We start from the raw sequence: 23,614 nt of genomic DNA, 5'->3' as shown, positions 1-23,614 counted from the left end.
GTGTGCATCTAACCTCCCTACCACACAAAGAGATTAGCTGTGATTGGATATCGTCCTCACTAACATTTTCTTCTCATTTATATTTATTTTTTATTCATACATTTGTTTTTATTTAGTTATCTAATTTCCATTATTGAAAAAATGGAGCTGATGATAATTATCATCTAAAATTAAACAAAATTAAGACTGATGCAGATTAGTTGTTTGATTGTTTAGCATGTTCCTCTTAGTAGAATATGCAAGTTGTACAAATATATACATTCATACCCAAGAGCTTTCCTTCCTACTGGGTGACTTTATTAGAGAGACCAACAACCTGGAGAGCTGGAGAAAAGGATGCACCGATCCAGTACACATGAGCTTATCAAATGGATCAGACAAGACTGATCTGCCATCAATATCCACAGTGTCATTTTATATTATCCTTTACAACACTTAAAGTACTAGCTGTGCTGAACACAAATCCATTGAATTTTCTCAGATTGGTCAAAATATGAAAAATATATTTTTGATCTTAGTGATTCTTGATACACACATTCTGGACTGTTACAATATAAATTCAGGAATAAAAATGATAAGCTGTTGCTTTTTCCATTGTACAAGACATGTTATAATGTATTCCTATGGGAAAAAGTGAGCAACCCCTAGTGACTAATTACTAAATATAGTATGTTACAGGAATTACTTTACTCACAAACTAAAACTACAAGGAGTTATATCAAAGGCTACCAATGGATTCAGAACAACTTCAGTTTCAATTACATGTGCTTTGTAAATCTGATGAATGTTTTTTTGTTAAAAGAAAATCAATTTGACTACCTATTAAGGCACGATAAAGATGTGAAATCCACCAAAAATCTGTGAGGCTTTCCTTAACATACTGAATATAGACGTTAGTCATTAATGGGCTAAATCCTGTTTCTTAGTCAGAGTCATTAAAGTTGTTACTAATTTGTAAAGCTTCTAGAACAATATAATTACATTTGCACAAGCCTAAACAGAACGTTGGTGTAGGAACACCACTTACTGTTTTATTATGAAGTGATGTGCAGTTACATAAAGAACAATCAGTTCCAAAAAAACAATCACTTGTATCTGATTATGTCTCGGTAATCTGCAGAAACCGTATTAAGTTCAGCTATCAGGAGAGAACAAATGGGATTGGTGTATCTCTTGTAGCAGAGACAGCATATGAAAAGAAGGTGGGAGGGAGAGAATGGTGAAATGAAGGATTGCAGGAGCACGGAGGAAGGAGAGAAACAAAGGAATGATGTAACAGGTGGATGGAGAGGGAGTGAAGACATGACAGAAAAAAAGTCCTATCTTGTATGAGCACTTATGACAGCAACACGTGCACAGATGCTTGTAAGTGCACGCACACACGCACACATTAGATAACAGGCTAGTTTCCGGTACACAAACACATTTCAGCCTCACCAAGCACAAATTCAAAGACTTATTCCCATTTTACTTCACTACTCTACACTGGACGATTTCCCCTGCTTTTCCTCTATCACAGTGATATGAGGTCATTAGATAATGATGATGAATACAGTGCACACACATGCTACCTCTAGTAGCATGTCTGCGCTGAATAGTAATAGGATGAGACACAGTGGCATTTTGCTCCCATTTGTGTCTGCAGTTAAAGTGCTCCATTAAAAATGTCAGCACTGATATTTTAGCCAATTAGAGGATATTATATGTCAATATGAGACAGTAAATAGATTGTGGCTATCATAGTATCATGATGGATTTGAAATGTTGAATTTTTAAAGGCTAGCTTACAGTAAAGTGCTGCTATTTCCTGATTGTATTGTGGCTGAGAGAATATCCATGTTACTAAGAATGGTTCCCTAAACATTTCTTGTCTGTAGATATCTTCCAATGACATCAATTATGTATGTGCAGTCAGTCTTTTTTGATTTTATGTCCATCTCTTTGTGTGTGTGTGCAGCCCGGAGAAGGCTCTGAAGGACTCTCTGCAGCCGTACGAGGCAGCCTACCTCTCCAAGTCCCTCTCTCGCCTGTTTGATCCCATCAACCTTGTGTTTCCCATGGGCGGCCGCAACCCGCCCTCCAACGATGAGCTGGACAGCATCATCAAGACCATCAGCAGGCAAGTACAACACATGCCAGTTTGGCTGCTTTAGAGCAAAGACCCACTGGAAGGGCCGAAATCAGTCAATGCTGCCTCTGCAGCTTCTTGTTGTTTGACAGTGTGTTGACACATTTGAAGGCTTTGTCCTACGAGGCCTATCGGTTGCTCAAGCAGTTATAAAATAATAGACAGCCCTCTTAGCAACTTTTAAGGTCGGAAAATCTATGTCAGGCAGGCCTAAAGGAACACAGAAAATAAACCACATCAAATCAAAGATAGTTGTTCCTCGCCTCCTGACTGAAATGAAAACTAATTGAAAACTTGCCACGGCCAGGTGAGGCAAAACATTACTTTGGCACATTGGATGTTCACCATAACAAGACTTTGTCACTTCTTTGGCAGACCACATCGACACTCTTAAAGCAGCTATAATCAATATTTCTATAACAATGTATTAAATGACAATGTGAAATGTGTCTCTGGTTGTGAGGAACCTACAGAGAATTATCAGCCTAATCTGCAGCTTTCTTTACTAAGCTTTACTGTGCTTGTAAGCTCATTATTTAGCTGTGTGACCCACAAATTTACTTGTTTTCAGCTGCAGCTGTTTTCAAACAAAAAGCTGTAAAAACCTACTACGGTACCTGCTTAGCAACAAACAGCAGACAGACACAGTTAGAGACTAGCAAATATAGTGTTGAGCATTTAGCAGCTAAAGAGCCAGATATTTCAATCAGGAGTTGGTGGAGACCAAAAAAAAAGACCAGAGTTAAAAGAGAGTGAACATGGACTTACAGGTGGAGATAAACCACTTGAAAGGAGATGATATGTTGTTGCGTTCATAATATGTACTAGTTTGATAATTCAACCACATCTAAAGGTGAAACTGTTCATAGCTGTCGCAGAATGGCCACACTGTAAAGAGGGGTGAGATGCATTCAATTGGATAAATGTGGATAACAGTACAAACTTCTGGAAAGTCTCCTTGAAAGTATTATATTTACTTTTGGTTGTACGCACAAAAGTGACAGCAGTTGTGTGAAGAATTTAAAAAAGAGAGCTTGAAAGAGAAGTTTAAACCCTGACCGCTTTCATACACTGTACTCCTGTACTCCTGGACAATTGTAGGCAGTAATTGTCAGGCTGACAGTTTTGGAAAGTTAACAAAAATTGGTGGACGCAGCAAACTCAAACTCCCTTTCTGACTGAACTATTCCTTAATGATCTAACTATTGTTGTGTGGGTGTTATATCTTTCATTTTAATAGATGTATGTGCAGTAGTATTTAATAAGGTAGGGTTTCCATGGTTTTGCTGCCTAGGACCAGTAATAAACACTTGTGTAATGTCATTGGTTATACACAGCTCGTGTGACACAGTTACTGCTACAGCTTCCGTTTCTCCTCACTGATCCGGTTTTATAGTCTCGGTTAAAATGTCAACCATGGTTGAGTTAACTAACTTTATCTTACACTAAAATAGAAGCACTCACTAGCAAATGTCAAACCCAGATAATGACACAGTACAGTATAGTGACACTTCCGTCTATTCAAAACATAGTGTTGTTTCTTAGGATAATGTTTTCTTCACCAATTACTACTTATTAATAACTATATTATAGTATCAGCAGTTAATTTTGATCTTTTTCATAGAGCTGTGCAGGAATTACGTATTCTTGTAGTCCAACCCAGAAGTTAGTTTCACCCTGGTTCCTACAACAAAAAGCAAATTTGGATTTTTCCTTTGGATTACTGCTAAACAAGTTTTGTTCAGCAAGATAATTAAGATAACTGTTGCATTACACTTTCAACATGTAATTAAATCTTTTAATTAAAATCTACAGGTTGTAAAGTTTGAGTAATTTGCATAAACACAACGAGGCTGTAAAGTAGGGCTGCTCGATTATGGAAAAAATCCTAATCACGATTATTTGGGTCAAAATTTAAATCACGATTATTCAAACGATTATTTATTTAAACTTCAGAAACATGCTGCATTTATTGGACATTTGTCAAAAACACTTTGCAAGGAAGTCCTCAGTTTCACTTTCCTTTCCCCATAAACATTTGTAAGTCTCCTCGTTACCTGTTCAAACGAAAACAACGTGACAGGAGAAGACTGCAACTAGTGTCGCGACCACCAGGTATAAATAGTTACAGCGCTCCCGTGACTTCACATTGTCGCACGACAGGTTGGGAACGGCGAGTATACAGAGTGCATGACTCGTGCTGTGCATGCTGTGGGGGAGGGACGGAAATACGCATGCGCGAAATACGCAGACTGTGGCTATGTCAGCCCCTGAATTGGGAAACAGCTTTTTTCTATACAACGTTGCACAACAGAAAATGAAAAAAACAATCATTTCCCCCCGATTTTATTAGTTTTGAGATCGCTTGGCCCCAAAATCGTAATCATGATAAAATTTCGATTAATTGAGCTGCCTTACTGTAAAGGCGGACTAGGGAGTAGATAGTAAAAGTCTCTGTGTTTTAATGTCACGGACACCCTCTACTCCTTATATACTGTCGTATTTTATGTCATGGTACAAAACGTGAAAATCTTTTAAGCTTGAGTTAACCACAGACATTATTTTAGGCATCTGACCAAAAACAGATTGGCTCCAAGGAGAGGGAACAGGACGTGCAAAAATGCTAGGCTAAAAGACATTACCAGTCTTCCCTAAACCGCATATTTGGTACTCATATCATAGTACCAAATATATCAGAACATATTAGATGAATCATTATTCATAAAAATATGTTGCACCCAAGCTACTGTTTAACTACAAACATACTGCATAGCTGGATAATTAGCCAGGTTACATTATTTGAATGCAATGTAAAATCTGTCTTATTTATTAATTTGTGTATTTGTTTGCAGTGAGCTGAATGTAGCATCAGTAGATCCAAACCTGTCTCTGGCTGTGGCAAAGAATGCTGCCAAGACCGTCCAGCTCTTCTGTGTCAAGTCTGAACAGCTGGTGTGTACAGTGTCCTCTGTGTGTGTGTGTGTGTGTGTGTGTGTGTGTGTGTGTGTGTCTGTGTCTGTGTGTCTGTGCGTCTGTGTGTCTGAAATTCTGCATTTAAAAGATTACAGTTTAGATTACAGTTTAGAATGTTTAAATACATTTACAGTATAACAAACACAACAGTGATTTATTACTCATTGTTCTATTGTGTCTGTCTATATACCATACACTGGCTCCCTGTGTGTCTCTCTATAGCTTCACTTTTCAGTAAATCAGTAAATCGCACCTCCCTCTGTCTGCAGCTGTGTACTCAGGGTGATGCCAGTCAGGTGATCGGTCCATTAACGGAGGGTCAGAGGAGGAACGTTGCCGTGGTCAACTCCCTCTACCGTCTGCAGCAGGCCGTCGCCAAGGTAGGAGGCTACACTAAATACTTTCTGCTCAACAAATACACCTGCACATTTAGACCTGAAGTCAATAATGCAGTAATGTCACAGATCACACCTATAGAGAATTGTCACTATAGTGATGGCTCCATACCACTTTTTCATGTCCGATACCAACCCGATACCGTCTATTTCCTGCTCTTAACCAAGCTGTTAATAATACATCTGTATGGATGTACTTTGCTTAAAGAATAAAACATCTAGCCGTCTATAATCAGTCAGTCACACTTTATTTATATAGCACTTTTCATACAAGCAAAATGAAGCGCAAAGCGCTTCACACATTAAAATAATACAATAATAATAATACACAAAGTAAACTGAGTAATAAAAAGAAAGAAGATTAAAATGTATAAATAGAAAATCATTATGAAATAAAACTAAATAATAATAATAATAACAACAACAAAGAAATTGTTTACCTACAATGGTGTGGTCATATTTATCAATAGGTCAAAAAATATTGCCATAATAATTCTATATTTCTAAGGCACGTGACATTAATTTTGGTTGGTAAGTTTCTTTTACATAATGCTGATAACACAGAGCAACAATGTCATTTACATGCTTATGATCGTCCTAAAGATAAAACCTTGATCATAGCTAAATATACAAGATCCAGTAGCCTCCAGACAAACCTATACTGCCTTTACCAGTACAATACTACCATCTCTCCTACAGCTTCAAATTGCTCATTGCTCAGTTCTTTTTTCTTTTGTTTGTCTTTTCACATTATTTGTTAAATGTGGCCCTGATCAGATTCCAGTGTGAACAGGTCACAGTCCTGAAGTGATCAGCATGGCGAATGTTGGTCTAGAGTAATGTGAAAGTCACATGAATTCTGATATGACTGTTCACACTGAGGGGACCTGTATCTGATTTGGACCATGTCTAAAAGTGGCCTAAATCAGAATTTAAAAGATCAGATGTGATTTGTGCTGTTCAAACCATCATATAACACGTATAAGCAAAAAACAATGAGGTTTGGGTCATTTTGGCCTGCAGTCTGAACACAGCCAATATGTCTTGAATGTTTCTGATTTGGGCTTAAAAAATTATTGGATTGATTAAGTTAATGTTACCTGCATGAAGTTGCATTATTTGGTCTCGCTTGCAAATGTGTTTTGGGGAAAAAATTGTTGATCATGCTGTAACATCTACAGGTTTTTTTTTTTTTTTTTTTACCAGTATGGACATTAAAATAGGTCTTAAATTGTATTCATAATGGTCTTAAGGTATTAAAAAGTCTTAAATTTAACTTGTTGAAACCTTCAGAAAGCCTGTGTAAAAAGGTTCAAAATCGATCCAGCAGAACCAGCGATATCTCCTTCCTTGTCAAACCCTGGAGCCTATGTTACCCACAGTGCAACTCGACTGACAACAGTTCAGTCCGGAGATTCACTCGAGGACATTTATCCAGCTTCACACAGCTCCCCCTGGAGCCACAAAAGGCTTTATACAGCTTTTCTACACATATGCAGTAGTACTCGCGAACACCTGTAAACACAGGCTGATGTGTAAAACTGATTCCCCTTAAAGACATGAAATGCATAACATGTGTTCTATGTATGACTTCATCTGGCTTTTTCCGCTTGGGATTGTATCAAGAAAGAAAAAGCTTCTGTTTTCTCACAGCCAGCATTAGTGATGAATTTTAAAACGTATTTTTTATTATTATTTTATTATTCATTATTTTGCAGTTAAAGCCTTAATTAATGAACATAGTGAGCCTGAGGGACACTGGCTCTCTCCATTTCATGATTTATTTGAACTGCTCTATAGTCTGTTAAAGGTCCAGTGTGCAACATTTAGGATCTATTGAAACTTGGTGGACTGGTAGAGACATGAGACCAACATGTTAAATTGCCCTCATATTTACATAGCCCTCCTTTCTGAGGGGCTTTAGAAATCTCTGAATGCACTAATGGTATTTATGCAAAAGGATATTTGAGGTTTCTCAGCTGGACAGACCAGAGAGGAGGTTAGAATATCAACAACTTGCTATTTTAAAAAGACACAGACACAAAAGGGAATATAATATAAGTGAGCAGGTTGCAGGATATCAGTGGCTTATTTCATCTTGTTTAATCTGTTTAACTGAATTACAGAAGAGGGATTTTGCATGTGTGTCTGTGGTTACATTTCCTGGAGCTTGTATTGCAAAGTTCTAACTTGCTACGTTCTCAGTGAGAAAAGCTTTAAAACATTGCTTTAAATTAAATGCCACTTTTCTGTCAATGGTAGCTTTGCTGTATCTTATCCATTACTTGTTTCCAGTGTAAAAATAGTAACTGGTAGATTAGTTAACTACATTTTTATTCCTTGTATTTGTCCACAGGCATGACAGTGACACAATAGCACACAGTTCTCTAGCTGTGCGTGGGATTGGACTATTACCTTTAAAATGCATAGAGATGTCACCTAGACACACAAACGCCACACACATGTGGAAGGAATCTAAAGGAAATTAAAGGGGGATAAAAGGGAAAGCAGTCAGGGAGCAGTGTGTTCTCTCAGCTTGCTCCATTAAAGATGTATGGCGTGTCCTGACACAGCAGCCCGGCTGATTAATAGCATAAAAAAAACAGATTACACCAGCATTAAATATTTAACCTCGAGCCTTTCAAATTTTACCGTGTGAAAACAGAGTGAGAATTTATTGCAGGCAGGCGGAGGGACAGACAGGTTGTGAAATAAATAGGATATAGGGGTGGATGCGAAAACAAATCCAGATACATGGAGCGCAGGATGTTTTTGTATTATTTAGCATTAGTCAGACCTCTCCTTCCTATCTGTCTGAATAACTGTAGATGTGTTTCACAGCAGATCCTGATGAAAGCTCTATATCCGTAGTAAAGAGCTTCCTTACCTGTGTAACAAGGACATAGAGCACATTTTGACTACCAAATGATGTTACACAGTGTTACATCCTTTTTTCATTATACATGCTGCCAAAATATACAACAACATGGCATAAAATTCCATACCTAATCAACAGTTTGAATTGTTGACTGTAATGTTCTTTAAGCAGTAAAATGATCTTTGTTGGAAATTTGAATGTAAGTTTTTTTTCATATATATAGATATATATCTATATCTCTATATCGATATCATCATGGAGCTCTACAGCATTAATATGACACAAGTATGGAGAGGCAACCTTTTGTTACTATCAACCAAAACTGTGGCCGGCCCATAAGATTGAGCTGTATTTTGTATGTTTGTGTATGTTTTTTTTCTATGAAAGGTGCTTAAAAAATTCTAAATAAAATTGTATTTTTTCTTCTTCGGTTAACCTTAGACTTCCTGTATTTTGCATTTGCAGATTATTTCAGGATTGGGGTCGTGTCCAGCGGCTGCTGAAGAGGTCCTCTCTTCTTCTCTGGAGGTATCACAGCAAACTGCTTTTTTATTTATAGTTCATTTATATATATATAGTTGGTGATTTTTTTTTTTGTACTCATCATGAATGCTGTGTTTGGGTAAAGCTTCCTAAGCTCCTGTGCTGACAGTGGGACAAGGCCCGTTGAGTATATTATTATAATGGAGCTCTTTCTCAATTTACAAAAGACATGATGCTCACATCCTTTCATCATAAGTGTGAATTAGAAGACTAGGACCTGCACAGTTGATTCTCTTGGAGCCTAATATTAAGTGTGCAAGACCTATTTTTTTAGATTTAAGCAGCATCTGTTCCTCTGTGCACCTTATTTGTTTTTTGTCATTATTCAGACATTTGTAGTGCAAGTGTTTGTGTGCTAAGCCCTCTGAAGCTACAGCTGTCTTCTTTGAAGGTATTGTTTTTCTATATCGGGTATTTAGCCCTGGTTTGTTCCTCTTATGTTCCAATACAGTCATGTCACATAGCTAAGCATTCATTTTTCTGAAAAATTGAGTACATTTATTTTTTAAAACAGTCGTTTGACAACATGTAGGACAGTTCTGAAAGAGTTGGGCTAATATTTACTTTTTGAAGACATATTAGTATCATATGGGTATCAGCGTATATGTTATCCAGTATGCATCAATTTCTGATATATAATGCAGAAGAAAATGCTTGTGGTAATACATTAGTGTCACTGCAAAGTTTCTCCAGCAGCATGTGCTGTGATTTACAATACTGTGGCAAACAGCACAGATTAAGAGAGTAGGAGCAGCTCTCATCAATGTAGAACTGGTTAACTTAAATATTCTTTAATAAAGTTATTTGTTTAAGAAAGCAGCCATCTGAGTACCTTTACAGAGTCATATCAGTGCACAATCCACATAGAAAAGGTCTGTTTTTATTCTGCCATATTGGTAATTTTCCCTCTAAAATCAGTCTCAAATATCCCGTATTGGTCGGGCTCTAGTTTTCATACAAATTGAGTATGAATATATGTCATGTTAGGATTACAAAACAGAGTTGAAACTTAAGAACCAGTTAAAAAGCATCAGAAGAGTCCTTGAAGATTCTGTAAAATATCTTGTGAACGGCAGCAAGTGGCATTAAACGACCTGTCTGGGTTTTCTAAAGATCTCTGGGTGTTTTTCAAAAAGATCAATGCTTAGCTCAAATGTAATGGTAATAAAGGTGCTTTGTGACTGTTGTGGTTCACACTCTCCAGTGATACAGCATACAGACCTCTCTCACTCTTTCACTAGGCTACAGTTATATGCCAGTGTGCTAGCCCTTATGTTGTAGTTTATCTGTTTATTTGCTGTTTTCTTGTGTAGATTTCTGTAGGATTACAGATGGATTCAGTATCATAAAGAACCAGTAATGTCAGACTACAGGCAGAGACTGGGGCTGCACAATTAATCAAAATAGTATTCAAATGGCAATAAAGCATTATAATGAAGTACTGTAGTGCTGCAGAGATATCTTGGTCTACACACCTTGTTCTTCAGATGTAAAAAAAACATTTGTTTCAGTGACAATGAACAAAAAAGATCATTCCTACTTATGGTGAATCATATTGCAATCGCAATATTATGCAGCCCTGGCAGAGACATGTTACTCAAATGCAATAAGTTTTAGGTGTTGGATGTTTGGCTAGTCAGGAACATTAAGGTTTTAATTAGTTAATTTGTCCATCTTTCACATCATCATTTAGCTTTTATTCCACGTTGACAATAGTAAAAGACTTAATTTTTGTTTTAAGAAGTTATTTTTTATTTTTATTCTCGCTTTCATCTGGGTATTTCTTTCATTGACAAAATGAACACTGGTCTGTACAAGTGTGCTGCTGTGCATGCACAGTTGATGTGTGTTTATTGAACAGCTTCATCACACACACACACAATCCACACAGCTGATAACATGCCAATATTTCAAATGTCAATCACTCATCCAACCTCATATATACCTTCTGCTCACATGACTACACAAGTTGCTATGGCAACAGGGAGCCCCTAAGACACAAGTAAATTTCATGTGCTTTGGTCTGTGGAGGCCCAGTAGCTGTTGTTGTTAGGTCTGGATTTTGCTCTTTTTCTGTGCTCCTGTTTGCACTGTGCCTTCCTTACAGAATGTTACATCAGAGACCCAGTTTGTTTGTTTCCCTCTGTTCTGATTCAGGGAGTGCAGGCCCTGATGAGCAGTGCGGTACAGCCTCTCCTGCAGTCAGTCAGCGACTCCATAGAGGCCATCATCATCACGCTACACCAAGAGGACTTTTCAGGGTAAGCAACATTTAGCCTGTGTTCTCCAGGGAACCATATCAGGAACCTGTATTTTGACTGAAGGGACCAGTGACTGAATTCAGTACCTGTTCCCCAAAAAGTCCTCACACTTTCCAGTGGCCCAGGAGGCAGGAAGTATGGAGGTGGATCTGTGCAGACTGATGCAAACTGATCAAACACAAACCTCAGGCTGCTGCAACTTGTGTACAGCTTCATTCACACTGGAATCAGCCTTGGGTGCAACCAGAATCAAAATTAGGACCTAATAATTCAAATATTGCCTGAACTTCACAGTTCTTCAGCAAATAATCAAACACAAGACACTTTTTGTTCCTAGATTTGTTCTTCAGATTCTATAGTTCCTGGAACTGTTGTATTGATTTCCAAAGGGTCATACAAAACAAGGTATATCAGGCATAATGAAGACCCACATGGAGATGTACCTGGAGAGCTCAGTCTCATAATCCTTTTCATTAAAGGCCGACCAATACTGGATTTTTGAGGCAGATACCAATATTGATATTTGTGAGGAAAGGAATTTCATTAATGGTAGATGAACACAACGTAAACAGATCCATCCCTTAGATTGTTTTTTTATTTTGAATTGTCGACAGATATATACTGAGCTGGATGTTTCACAGTGTGAAAATCAACTTGTCAGTACTCTCTGGTGGACAGACTGACTGAAACTCTAAACTTACTCAGACGTACCGTGGCATTTCTGCGTCGCTCTTTATTAGGATAGTCCCCCCCCCGAGTATTTGTAACATTTCAGCAGCTTATTAGTTGAGATTTAACTACTGTTTCCTGACATTACACCACTGTAATGTTACAAACATGCTATGCGACTGCGAGTGAAGTTTTACCAATATATCTGCAATAAGCTGATTTATCAAACAAGTGCTGCTTACAGACAGACAGACACAGATTTTTATCAAGTAACAGTTTTGAAATTTCAAATCCTGTTGTATTTCTGCTTGTGCGAAGACAACCTTTGAGAAGCTTATTTTGTTACATTAGAACATATTTTTTTTTAATAAAAACGTTATTTAGGTGTTATTTGGGATCAGTATCAAGACTGAGCATTTAAACATTTTAAATGATACTCAGCTCTCAACCTCTCAGTGATGTGTTCTCCATTGATTATTGGCACAGTTTCTTCCATTGAGCAGAGAGCCAAACCGGAAAATAAAACAATTCCACAGTCAACCTTTTCTAATTAAAAGTGCATTTCAGTATTTCCATGCATGTATTCAGGTGCCTGCTACATTATAACAACCTATTTTTATTATTAATCTCAATTTGGTTCATAAAACTAACCAACATTTTTAGACTGGTGTAGTCATTAATAGACTGTTGTCAAAGCTGCAGTCTTGGACCTTCATACCATCTGAACACACAGTTGGTTTCAGACAGACGAGCTGAGCCTCTGCTGGAAGCTGCTGGGGGGAGAATCAAGTTGTGTCAACACTTGATGTCATCTATAAAAAATACCCTGCAGCTCCAGTTTAGCTCACTTCCATTGCTCTGTGTGATGATCAACTGTAAATGTGGTTATCATTGTATGAATGTGCTCTCCTCAGATGTATTTTTGCTCACTGTTAGTGACCATCAGTTAAAACCCACTCCCTGTTATTAGGGTTTCATTATCCAAACAGAAGAGGGAAGAATGTTTTATAGAAACAAAAGAAATAGACATTGTGTGTGATTTACAAGGATACAAGGTATTTTGTCATTTTTGTCATTGTATAATTTATTATAAATACATTTTTTTCATTCCTAGATAATGAAAGCTTGTAGTTTCCTTTATTCTTCCACGTAAAAACAAAAAACGTATTAATAAGTCATGAAAAATAAGCTTTTAAATAATGGAGTGCTGAGGATGAATTCAGCTGTCTTTATGTCTGGTGGTACAGCAGCAGGATGAACAGGCTGTATCAGAGCCTGTTATTAGTGTAATTTAGCCAGGTACCATCAGTCTTTTGTAAATGGATAAGAGATACATTTTCTGTACTTCACTGTAATTTTGCGTGTTGCAGGCCTCTGTCCAGCCCCGATAAGCCTGACGTTCCGTGCTCCCTCTACATGAAAGAGCTGCAGGGCTTCATCTCCAGAGTGATGGCGGACTACTTCCGACACTTCCAGTGCGTGGACTTCATCTACGAGAGCACAGAGTCCATCGCCCAGAGGGCCATTGAGCTGTTCGTCCGCCACGCCAGCCTGCTGCGCCCACTAGGGGAGGGCGGCAAGATGAGACTGGCTGCCGACTTCGCTCAGGTGAGGTGGATCTTTTCAGACTGCTCCCCAGGCTGATCCTGGGCCGACCCTTGCCTCCACAATAGTTTACAGATGATTCAACAACGCAGAGGTCACTCACTAGACTAACGTGTATGTCTGTTTGTTTGTTTGTTTGTGTTTACTGTGTGTGTGTGTCAGATGGAGATGGCAGTGGCTCCTCTCTGCAGGAGAGTGTCTGATTTGGGGAAACCTTACAGAATGCTGCGCTCCTTCAGGTGTGTATGCTCATCGTAATCATTTCTACGCTCTGCTCTTATTGTAAAGAACAGGAGTTTTCATCAACATCATCTTTCAACTAGAACCAGTGAGGATTTAAGGTTCACTTCACCCAAATAAATTCACATTATAGCAGAAAAACAGCAGTTTGTGCCACTCTGCTGAGTGTTCTGAGGATCAGTCAAACTTGATTTATGTAGCAGCTTTCATAAAGGTGAGTGCAGTTCAAAGTGCTTCACAGATGACTGACAAGCTGATAATAAGACAGAACACATGTTGAGTGAAATAAAAAGTATATCATAAAATTAAAAAGAAATATATAAAGGAATATAGTTTCTGCTGAGTTTTTCTTTTATCGTGCTTGAGCACAACAAACGCAAAAACCCTTCACCCCCATTGCATTGGGTGCAAGCAATGGTGCTAAAGATTGACCCATTTATCAGCCCGATATCTGCACTGAGAGAGCGCCACACATTATTTGAAGAACTTGCTGGTGTTCCAGGAAGCTCTTGTCATCTGAGACTAGAGGTCTGAAAATGATCCTTGCTTGCAGCTGAATTACCACACAGTGATTTAATCAGCAATTATTCGAGTATTAAAGGTGACCAAATGGTGTGCTGAATCTCAGGTAGGTCTCTAGAAGGTGATTTTCATTAACCAGTGGCTGTGTGGAAGGCAGGAACCCAATCTAAACAGTGATGTTGTGGGAAATGGTTAGCAGCAGTAAATTCTACACGATGTGCAGCTGATGGGGTAAACCAGTACAGCCCTTTCAGCCCCACTGTGTCCAGTACATTATTCCACTGTGTGCTCTGTGTTCCAGGCCGCTGCTGTTTCAGACCAGTGAGCTGATAGCCAGCAGTCCAGCTGTGGGTGACCTGATCCCCTATAGCACCCTGCTCCACTTCCTCCTCACCAGAGCACCGTCTGAGCTCAAGTCCCCTCATCAGGTCCGTACACACACAGTAATGTACAGTTGGTCTGTGTATGAACAGACTGTTAAACCCATCAGCATCATTGATTGGACTGTCTGCAGTGCGTATCACTGTAACAACTTAAAGAATGTTCTCCCCCCACAGAGAGCAGAGTGGTCCATCGCCCGTTACTCCCAGTGGCTGGATGATCACCCCTCTGAGAGAGACAGACTCACTCTCCTCAGGTGACCACCTTCTTCCTTCTGCAGGTCATCACAGGTTACACGCAGCTCCAAGGCTCAGACCACATGTAGGAAATCAGTCCCACCAACGTGATTCTAACTGTGCTCAGTGATCAGCCTCTAGTGGTCAACTGTGGGTTGTAAATACAGATGATTTCTGTTCTCAGTCAGCTGTTTGCTTCCCCGCAGGCAGTATGATGATGGACTTGCAGAGAGTGGAAGCTCGCTGTGTGTTGATAGCTGCTCACAGTGAACGTGTAGTTGATTTATATTTTTAGTCACAGTTAGTGATTGCTGTGAGGTAATAACAATAGAAAGTGCACATGACCACACAACAACATAACTTCCATGACAGTGAGTACGTTTACTTCCACATCTATTTTAATTTTCAGTTGTTTTATTCCTGCAGAGGGAAATATTCCACTGCTTTCACTTCAGTGTGTAACATTTATGTGATCTGTTGTCAAATGGAATGGAAATGGAATATAATATTCATACCTTTGTTTTCATTAGTGTATAATCACCAGAAAGTAAATGGACCTGTACTTGTATAGTGCCTTTCTAGTCTTCTGACCACTCAAAGTGCTTTTACACTACGTGCCACATTCACCCTTTCACACAGTGATGGCAAAGTCCATCGAACAGAAACTAACATGCATACACATTCACACACTGATGCACGGCATCGGGAGCAATTTGGGGTTCAGTATTTTGCTCAAGGATACTTCGACATGTGGCACCAGGGGCTGGGGATCGAACCCACAACCTTCCGATTTAGGAACGACCCGCTCTGCCTCTGAGCCACAGCCGCCCCAGTAAAGTAACAATTTTACTTTAGAATGAGCAGCTCCTCCTCTATGTAGTCCACCGTGTTTCTACAGTAGTAGCAGTCCGACCACTCAAAGCGCTTTTACACTACATGCCACATTCACCCTTTCACACACATTCACTCAGTGATGCACATTGGGTTCAGTATCTTGCTCAATGATAATTTGACATGTGGCTGGAGGAGCCGGGGATCGAACAACCTTCCGATTAGGGGACGACCCGCTCTGCACCACAGCTTTGTGCGTTTTTCACAGCCACCGTAGTTTCTCTTACATGCTTGGAAGATGAGCTGTAATCAACTGGACACACTGGTCCTTTAACTGCTGTAGTTATGGTATTTTTCAGGTAAAGATTTTCTATTGAAAGAACACTATCAGCTTATAAAACATGATGCACTGCCACAGACTGAACTACCTAACATTAGGTATTGCTAGTTTGATGTCAATACTTCAACTATGTCAGTTGAAGATGTCAACTGTTGTAAAAAGACATTAGATTTGATCATTAATTGCTCACATTCACTCATTATATATGTGTCTGAAGGTTTTGAGCTGGTTGTTTACTGTAACTGAGCACTTCCACACATAGCGCCATCATCAGGACAGATCCTGTTCATATCATTGTGGGGTGTAATGGAACTGTTTCCTCTCTGTTCTCTAAGGGGCGCTCTGGAGGCCTACGTGCAGTCAGTGAGGGCTCGGCAGGGGAAGGAGTTTTCTCCCATCTATCCCATCATGCTCCAGCTGTTACAGAGAGCAACCAGCGGCTCACAGTAGGTCAGAGCCTGAGGATGACCACACGGCTGTAATACGTGTCTGACTGCAGAGGATCAGGTTTAGCTCTATGCACACTACATGCCACCTTTATTATTTATAACTAGAGCAGCTAAATGGAACTGATCGGTCTTATTTGTACTATTTGGCTCAATCAAGGGAATGTATGTGAAAGATTTGAGTTCTGAGAATTCTGACTTTGAACTCACAACTCAAATTAAATATTTTCATGTGGGTTAGTTATGATGTTTGTGGGAAGCTGAATCCAAATCAGTGGAGTATCTGACAACAGTCCAGTTCAATTCAATTTGGATTCTATGTAAGAGGATTTGGGCCACGTGAGAAAATGTGAAGACAGAATACTGGGCTTAAGGTCACAGTTATGACTTTATTCTCAGGAAACCAATACATTTTTCACGTGCCCCACATCCTCTTCCGTCTGGGTCCGCTTTCTGCAGACACAGCAGTAGAAATGTAACAGTGTACGCACACGCACACACACAGGACACTGTACACACACACACACACACACGCACACACACACACACACAGAGTTATGTGTCTGATCATTGATGAGTCAGAGAAGAAATGGGGAAATATCTGCAGGACTTTAATATTTGTACAGCACTTCATTAGAAGCAGAGTATGACAGTATAGACAGGTGCATTCAGATGGGCCACTTCCATTGGTTGGGTGGAGGTTCCTCCACCAGCGGCTCCCATGGTTTCCACTCTGACATCTTCCTGGACAGAGCCAGCTCACACTCCGCCTGCACACAGGAGCACACAGTTCATTAACACTCATCATCCCGGGACTGGATGAACACAAACAACACAACCAGGCTCGCTGTTCCCCCTGCTTACTGTGGCTCTGTATAAGAACGTTCTGAAAGCAGCCATTTTGACAGGAAATGGTGAACACAGGTGTGACATTGATACTAATGAAGGAACAGAACAGGTCTATAGCCTAGGATAACTGTGTGCTTCACCTGAACACATCTGCTGAACTACAACTGTAATGCTTTAACTTCCCGGGAATGTGTTTGAAGCTGCAGTAGGTGACCTTTACAGAAACAACCAATCAGAGCCAAGAAAGATAGCTGACTGAGTCAGGGTCCCAAAACAGCTGTATGATGTCCGGGGAACTCATCTTTGTTTCTGTGAAAAAGGCCTGTGTTAGGTTTCTCTCAGCTCTGATTGGTTGTTTTTGTTTACATACGGTGGATTCTTGCAAATACCTTAAGGAGCATCCTACTACTGTCAGGATACAGTATCACTAAAGGTTGCCTACTGCAGCTTCAATGTCAGATGCAAATGTTTGATTGGAATTTTGATGCATTTGTTCAAATAAAAATCATGTTTATTACCAATATGTCAATGTCTCTGTTCCATTATTGAATGACCTGCATGTGGACTATTCAATAGATGCCAGAAGTATGAGGATAATTAGCCCAACAGTTGTAATGTGACCATCATGAAGACAAACAGGTCACGGTCATTACGTAACCTACCTGGAAAATGACTTCTTCAATCTGCCCACAGTTTATCTTCTGCTCCAGCTTCTCCACATCAGGCTCCTGTGAACAGAGGCAGCATGGCTATGTGTTGAGTCTCTCTTCTTTTTAAATTCATTTTACTAATGAGTTTTACAAAACATAATAAAATGCACACACTAACTTTATAGTATCAGTGCAGAGCTGCAACAATTACTCAACTACTGAATTAATTGCCAACTATTAATCAGGGTTCCTAGACATTTGACAAACCGCTGTTTATCATGTGACTAATGATTTTATAGTCCAACTGTTAACGCATTCATTCTCACTGTTACAGCTTCACCGGGGCAACAGTCAGTAAAATATGCAAATAGTAAAACTGTTTCTTTCTTATGCTGCTTCTTCTTATTCTTATGAAAGTTACTAAATTCTAATTCCTGGATAGTTCATTCATTCTTATTCATATTTTTTTTATTTTTTTCAAGTTTCTCAGATGTGCATATGTTCTGCTTTCTTTAGTCCTCTGTGACAGTGAACGGAATATCTTTGGGTTGTGGACAAAACACTGAGCACAAACTGAACTGGTTGAAACCTAACTTATATTTGGTTGTTATTTAAAACCATTTCCATCTACAGATATGTGGGATTATTTGTCACAGGTTCATCTCCTCACTAACTCCACTCCTGTGAGTATGACCACGGTACTTCATGGAGGCAGTCATCCATCCTAACACAGCTTGAAGAGAACCACAGAGAGCTATTCCTCGCCGTTTCCTCACTCACCGTTGTGACGTGACTGAACCTCTCGTTGACCAGCTGCTCTGTGTACTTCCTGTAGGCTGCGTCCTGCGGCATGGTCTGCACCAATGTCAGGATCTTGGAGTACAGAATCCTCAGACGCTGAGGGAGGACCAGAGCAGGTTAGCTGCTGAATGAACAACGCCTACTAACCCCTGCCATCAGTCAGTTCATCAATTATCACTAAATATTAATAATAATAATAATAATAATAATAATAAGTGATTATCAACATTTTATTCATGATCATGGCTCTTATCACTATCAATCATATTATATTTATTATTAGTCAGAATTATAGAATTTGTGGTTTCACACTTGAGGACTTTTACAGACCCAAAAACTAATGGATAAAATGATGAACAGATGAATCAATAATGAAATAATCGCTGGCATTTGTGTGTGATGCATTCACTGTCTGCAGCTCACCTCATGTGGAGTGTGGCACACTGCCAGGCCGACCAGGCCCGTCGTCTGGAAAAGAACATCAGGAGAGACACTTCAGATTATCCTTCACCAACCTCACACTTCATCCTGATCAATACGTACATCACACTGTTCACTCACTGCCGTAAACACTCCGCTACTGCAACAGTTCAAGGCCTGAATACATCACTTTATATGATTACACACACACACACACACACACACACACGAGGTCAAGTGGTTTCTGCAGTGGTACCATTACACAGCTTACCTAACATGAGTCTTCTTTCAGCAGTACAATAGCCAGAATACAGAGGCTGTGTGTGTGAGACTTCATATGAATGTACTTTAAAGCTCTGGATTTGGGTTCAACTTGTTTCTGAAACCTTCAAATGTAGAAAGACTTCCAGCAGTTACAACCACTTTTAACAGTGCACACACTTTAAAAAGCTCAAGAACAGAGCTTTCTTCAGTCAGACAAAACCAATTACATTAAAGATTACCACCCATACAAACAGTAATGTCTGTGTGTGGGATTGTTTCCTGTAGAAAAGGTATTATATCTTTACCTCATTAGGTCTTTAAAATGTAAAACCTCCAGAATCTCTGAATATGTAAATGTTGTTCATTTCTAAAGTTCTCCTGCTGGACACAAGATGTCTCCTTCACTGTAAAGTCCATTCTCAGTGGATGAGCACTGGTGGATTCAGGTTTCTATTATTTTTATGAAAATTGGGACATTTTTCAATAGCATCTATGTCATGTGACCCAGGGATTCAAAATCAATGCCAAATTATATTACTACACCAGACAACGCCCTAAAGCATACCCTGCTTTATGGTCTATTCTACTCTAAATGGAACCATCATTGACTAAAAGAACATCATGCTGTATGGAAGAAGACTGGAACTAGACACTGAGAACATAAACTCATCAGGAAACTGTTCCCTTTGTTAATAATTCAAATCAGACGTCTGGTCATTTCCTACAAGACTCAATACTATTGGAAATCTTTTTGCTGCCCCCTGCTGGCCATTAGAAAGAATGCAGGTTTAAGATACTTCAGCATTGGCATCACTTCACAGGCCCATTATATATGTATATATAAATATATACCGCCAATGGTAGTAATATAATTGGGCATCGTTATGAATCCCTGGGTCACATGACATGGAAGACAAAACAAACCTAAACTTATTTGTAGATATAAATATGAATAAATATGAATAAACATTACTATAGATTACAATACAAACTGAAAGCCATTACATTTAGTGTAGAGTAATAAAAGAATCTGCCATTGATTTGGAGCTACTGGAAGAAAAGCTGATAGATTGGTACAGAAGATACAGGTCTGTCCGACAGAGAGAGCTCAACCACTGGCTCACAGGAGAGAGACGCTGAGCAGAAAGTGCGGACACTGACGGACTGACGGACACTGATGGACACTGACGGACTGACGGACACTGATGGACTGACGGACACTGATGGACTCTGATGGACTGACGGACACTGATGGACTCTGATGGACTGACGGACACTGATGGACACTGATGGACTGATGGACACTGATGGACTGACGGACACTGATGGACTGACAGGCACTGACGGACACTGACGGACACTGACGGGGACTGATGGACTGACGGACACTGACGGACACTGACAGACACTGACGGGGACTGATGGACACTGACGGACTGACGGACACTGACAGACACTGACGGGGACTGATGGACACTGACGGACTGACGGACACTGACAGACACTGACGGGGACTGATGGACACTGACGGACTGACGGACACTGACAGACTGACGGGGACTGATGGACACTGATGGACTGACGGACACTGACAGACACTGACGGGGACTGATGGACTGGGGACACTGATGGGACTGACGGACACTGACGGACACTGACGGACACTGGCGGGGACGGGGACTGACGGACACTGACGGACACTGGACGGACACTGACGGACACTGACGGACACTGACGGACTGACGGGGACTGATGGACTGACGGACACTGACGGACACTGATGGACACTGGACGGGGACTGGACGGACACTGACGGACACTGACGGACACTGATGGACACTGACGGACTGATGGACACTGACATGGACTGACGGACACTGACAGACACTGACGGACTGACGGACACTGACGGGGACTGACGGACACTGACGGGGACTGACGGACACTGACGGACACTGATGGACTGACGGACACTGACGGACACTGACGGACACTGACGGGGACTGACGGGGACTGACGGACACTGATGGACTGACGGACACTGACGGACACTGATGGACTGACGGACACTGACGGACTGACGGGGACTGACGGGGACTGACGGACTGACGGACACTGACGGACACTGACGGACTGACGGACACTGACGGACACTGACGGGGACTGACGGGGACTGATGGACACTGACGGACTGACGGGGACTGACGGACTGACGGGGACTGACGGACACTGACGGGGACTGACGGACACTGACGGACACTGATGGACTGACGGACACTGATGGACTGACGGACACTGACGGACTGACGGACACTGACGGACACTGACGGACACTGATGGACACTGACGGGGACTGACGGGGACTGACGGACACTGATGGACACTGACGGACTGACGGACACTGACGGACACTGACGGACTGACGGACACTGACGGACACTGACGGACTGACGGACACTGATGGACTGACGGACTGATGGTTCACACAGATGAATACAACCGTGTTATTAGCTACAGCTGCTCTGATAGTTCAATATGTTCGCCGTGAAACAACGATAATGCTCACAGTACAGAACAGTACAGAACCGAACAGAACCGGATAGAACCGGATAGAACCGAACAGAACCGACCGGTTTAAAGACTTTTGAGTTTCATTTTCCTCAGATGCAATTAAACAATTTGCTAATAGCTAATGAGCTACCTAAGTGAAGGGAATAACAGTGTTTAGTGATGTAACGTTACCGTTACCGTTCTAACGGTAAGACCGTTACCGTTCTAACGTTAACGTTACCGTTCTAACGGTAAGACCGTTACCGTTCTGACGGTAAGAACATTTGATCAAGTAAACGTTATCGTTGTATAATGTGACGCCATAACACTGCGGCGTACACAGCCTGTAGCTACAGCACACAGCTAACATACCTATAGCTGAGTTAGCATTACAGCTATTAGCTCACCAACCGTCGCACAGTGCGCTGCCTACAGCCTCCATTAATGCTAGTTAATGTTATTATTATTAGAATATTAATGTTTTCTTCTTTCATTAAAACTAAAGGTGACCTTTACTCGTACCTTCTTCAGCAGCGCAGCCATTCTCCTCAGCGGACAGCTCGATATCCGGCCACTCAATATGACGTCAGCGGTTAGTGTAGCGACACGAGCAGGATACAGCCTTGATACAATGTCCGTGACGTCAACGGGTTTCCATAGAGATACTGACATGAGACATTAATAGATGATTCAGATCTGTTGTTCAGTGTCTTACTCACAGTCAATAATAAACATTTGCTAGATGATGAAGATTGATTTCATCACTTCAGGATTCACAAACCAGTTTACACACACACACACACACACACACACACACACAGCTCCCTGTGCTGTCCCGTCCACTGTCAGGGGCCCCAGTTAGGCCCCTTCAATATTTTTAAGTTTTTTTGTTATGTATTTTAAGGGGTTTTTATTGCCTTTATGATAGAGACAGCTGAAGACAGACAGGAAAGGGGGGCAGACAGACGGGATGACACGCAGCACAGGGCCGCTGGTCGGATTCAAACCCTGGGCCGCTGCAGTAGGGACTAACCTCAATACATGGGTCGCCAGCTCTACCCACTGAGCTAACCAGGGGCCCCAATATTCATTTTACCCATTATACATATATTTAAAAATGTTGATCTACATTATAGCCCACAGACACCGCTGGTCTCAATCTGTAGCACACTTCACTTTTATGGTAGAACACTGAGACCTTGTGGAAATTTAAATTTGATTTGCATTCTTACAATGTCAGATACGTTTACAGGGGACAGGAATCAGCCCTGGTTGTTGCTGTAATAAACAAGAACTAAGAATGTAATGATATTCTCAACACTCAGTTCAATACAACTGAACATACTGGGTTCACAGTATCGTCTCATGAGAACCAAAACAAAGTACAACTAGAATCTTTATTTCTGAGGTAGGGTATAAACTGTACAAAACAATGCTGATTTATTTTTATGAAGTGAAACAAACCTTGGTACCACGATTGATATCAGGATTCATCTTCACATATTTGTACATTTTGTATCGTATTCACACCGGAGTCAAACTCATTCGCACACAGCTGTACTGTGTTTGTTTGCAAATTGTGAAGAGAGCATTTGTAGAAATTAATTGAATTGAGTAAATTATACATTTTTA

General features: G+C 40.5%; 2 protein-coding genes across 2 annotated transcripts in view; one reads left to right on the top strand and one right to left on the bottom strand.

Moving 5' to 3' along the window:
* cog5 (component of oligomeric golgi complex 5) overlaps window positions 1-17,820 on the top strand; it is a 71,678-nt gene extending 53,858 nt beyond the window's left edge. Inside the window, exons 13-22 of the mRNA XM_051391699.1 lie at window positions 1,958-2,119; window positions 4,981-5,080; window positions 5,371-5,481; window positions 8,840-8,902; window positions 11,075-11,178; window positions 13,218-13,455; window positions 13,615-13,691; window positions 14,516-14,642; window positions 14,772-14,851; window positions 16,338-17,820. Of these exons, the coding sequence (XP_051247659.1) occupies window positions 1,958-2,119; window positions 4,981-5,080; window positions 5,371-5,481; window positions 8,840-8,902; window positions 11,075-11,178; window positions 13,218-13,455; window positions 13,615-13,691; window positions 14,516-14,642; window positions 14,772-14,851; window positions 16,338-16,452 (1,177 nt within the window). The 3' untranslated portion in view covers window positions 16,453-17,820. The remainder of the gene's footprint in view (window positions 1-1,957; window positions 2,120-4,980; window positions 5,081-5,370; window positions 5,482-8,839; window positions 8,903-11,074; window positions 11,179-13,217; window positions 13,456-13,614; window positions 13,692-14,515; window positions 14,643-14,771; window positions 14,852-16,337) is intronic.
* On the bottom strand, window positions 17,039-22,596 carry ndufa5 (NADH:ubiquinone oxidoreductase subunit A5). Its single transcript, XM_051391720.1, has 5 exons — window positions 22,505-22,596; window positions 19,172-19,216; window positions 18,728-18,844; window positions 17,960-18,025; window positions 17,039-17,218 (listed from the first exon to the last, which is right to left on the bottom strand). Exons 1-5 carry the CDS (start codon window positions 22,523-22,525, stop codon window positions 17,117-17,119), a joined length of 351 nt encoding a protein of 116 aa, XP_051247680.1. The 5' UTR covers window positions 22,526-22,596; the 3' UTR covers window positions 17,039-17,116.
* Window positions 22,597-23,614: the final 1,018 nt, after the last annotated feature.

This window comes from Dicentrarchus labrax, unplaced genomic scaffold (genome assembly GCF_905237075.1).
Source record: "Dicentrarchus labrax unplaced genomic scaffold, dlabrax2021, whole genome shotgun sequence".
Lineage (NCBI taxonomy): Eukaryota > Metazoa > Chordata > Actinopteri > Moronidae > Dicentrarchus > Dicentrarchus labrax.
The sequence above is the reverse complement of the archived record's forward strand: the minus strand, read 5'-3'. Positions and strand labels throughout refer to the sequence as shown.